Source organism: Gekko japonicus, unplaced genomic scaffold, assembly GCF_001447785.1.
Source record: "Gekko japonicus isolate JY-2015 unplaced genomic scaffold, Gekko_japonicus_V1.1 scaffold336, whole genome shotgun sequence".
NCBI lineage: Eukaryota > Metazoa > Chordata > Lepidosauria > Squamata > Gekkonidae > Gekko > Gekko japonicus.
Genome location: NW_015172014.1, coordinates 278,504 through 280,529, shown reverse-complemented (window position 1 = coordinate 280,529; position 2,026 = coordinate 278,504). Strand labels below are relative to the sequence as shown.

Here is a 2,026-nt window from a genome sequence, read left to right as displayed (position 1 = left end):
TGATGGCCCCTGGTATTTCTGGCCACTTTGTGACACAGAGTGTTGGACTGGATGGGCCATTGGCCTGATCCAACATGGGCTTCCCTTATGTTCTTATCCCAATAGTACAGCTAGGACAGGCTGAGGCCATTTAAGCAAGGCCATGACGGGAGGGACCTGAACCAGGGGACAGGAGAGATCTAGAAAGGAAGGGGAGGGGACGCAAAGGGTCAAGGTCTCAGCACAGCCTAGCATGGAGACAAGCAGAGGACTCCGGAGGGGAATATGAGCAAGGGGGGAGGCGGGTTAAAGGTACTCACTTCTCCTCGCTGAACTGATACGGGAGAGGCACCGCCTCCTTTGCCCGGCGTTCAGCCTCCGACAGGCGCAGGTTAAAAGTCAAATTGGCAGCCGGATCCGCCTAAAGGAGCCCAGAGGGAAAGGCACTTACCAGAGAGCAGGAGACAGCAGGGAGGCCGGAGTCAAGCCTCGCCTGGGGGGGAAGGGGACACTGGCAGAACTTCCCAACCTGTGCCACGGTGCCTTTCTCCCCACTGCGATGTCGGGGGAGTTTCTGGTTGGGTTTGGCCCTGACGTCTTTCAGCTCTGCAAACAGAGCGGCTGAGAGGAGAGATGATTCCTAGCAAAGGGTCTTGTTCGCTCCAAAGACCTCTGTGGCCAACAATCCCCCCCCAACCCGGCTGTTTCCCCCCCAGTCCCCCTTCACCCAACTCCACCTCTACCACATCTTCCTACCAAACATGGATCGCTCCAACTCAGGGTCCCCCATGCAAGCCAGGGCACCCCCATGCTTCCAGAGGTGGGGCAGTCCATTAGAGAGGGGAAGGGCGTGTACCGTGGCTGGGACTTGGGCATCCTCCTCTCCGGGAAGGCCGTCCTCTAGTAGCTCGCCGAGGCATTTGAGGACCCAGTTTGGGAGCACTGCGAAGTATTCTCTCTGAATGAGGGAGGGGGAGAGAGGATAAGGAGGGGTCTGGAACCCCCGTCCCCTTTGCCCTCACTTTAACTACCTCTCCAAACCCACTCCGGCAGCAAAGCCTACGCCTTTTGTACTGCTCACATTAACGCCCACCTGAGAGCTCTGGACTTCGCTGCCAGAGGATGCCGTGATGGCCACAGGCAGAGAGAGCTTTCAAAGGGGACTAGACAGGGCCATGGAGGCGAGGTCTCTCAGTGGCTTCTAGCCATGGTGACTAAAGGGAACCTGCAACTTCAGAGGCAGTCAGCTTCTGAATCCCAGAGCCAGGAGGCAACGTCAGGGGAAGGCCTCGGCCTCTATGCCCTGTTGTTGTCCCTCCAGGGGAACTGGTTGGCCACGGTGTGAGGCAGGAGTCTGGACTAGATGGACCCCCACTGGTCTGATCCAAGAGGGCTCTTATATACTTATGAAGGCCTCTCTGCCCTCTTCTTGGCGCTCCAGAGCAACTGGTTGGCCGCTGTGTGAGGCAGGAGGCTGGACTAGATGGACCCCCACTGGTCTGATCCAAGAGGGCTCTTATATACTCATGAAGGCCTCTCTGCCATGTTGTTGTTCCTCCAGAGGAACTGGTTGGCCACTGTGTGAGGCAGGATGCTGGACTAGATGGACCCCAACTGGTCTGATCCAAGAGGGCTCTTATATACTTATGAAGGCCTCTCTGCCATGTTGTTGTTCCTCCAGAGGAACTGGTTGGCCACTGTGTGAGGCAGGATGCTGGACTAGATGGACCCCAACTGGTCTGATCCAAGAGGGCTCTTATATACTTATGAAGGCCTCTCTGCCCTGTTGTTGGTCCTCCAGAGCAACTGGTTGGCCACGGTGTGAGGCAGGAGGCTGGACTAGATGGACCCCCACTGGTCTGATCCAAGAGGGCTCTTATATACTCATGAAGGCCTCTCTGCCCTCTTGTTGGCGATCCAGAGCAACTGGTTGGCCACTGTGTGAGGCAGGATGCTGGACTAGATGAGACCAATGCTCCCTCTAAGCCGTGGAGTCTTGTGAGCAAAAATTCTACTTTGTGAGCTACTGGCATTAAAGTGGTGAGCA

The 2,026-nt window shown here is 56.5% G+C and overlaps 1 protein-coding gene across 1 annotated transcript in view; it reads right to left on the bottom strand.

Annotated features, from left to right (window-relative positions):
* ELP5 (elongator acetyltransferase complex subunit 5) overlaps positions 1–2,026 on the bottom strand; it is a 13,266-nt gene that overhangs the window by 3,104 nt on the left and 8,136 nt on the right. The window contains exons 5-6 of the mRNA XM_015420305.1: positions 836–937; positions 300–400 (exon numbers count right to left, since the gene is read on the bottom strand). Coding sequence (XP_015275791.1) covers positions 300–400; positions 836–937 — 203 coding nt within the window. The remainder of the gene's footprint in view (positions 1–299; positions 401–835; positions 938–2,026) is intronic.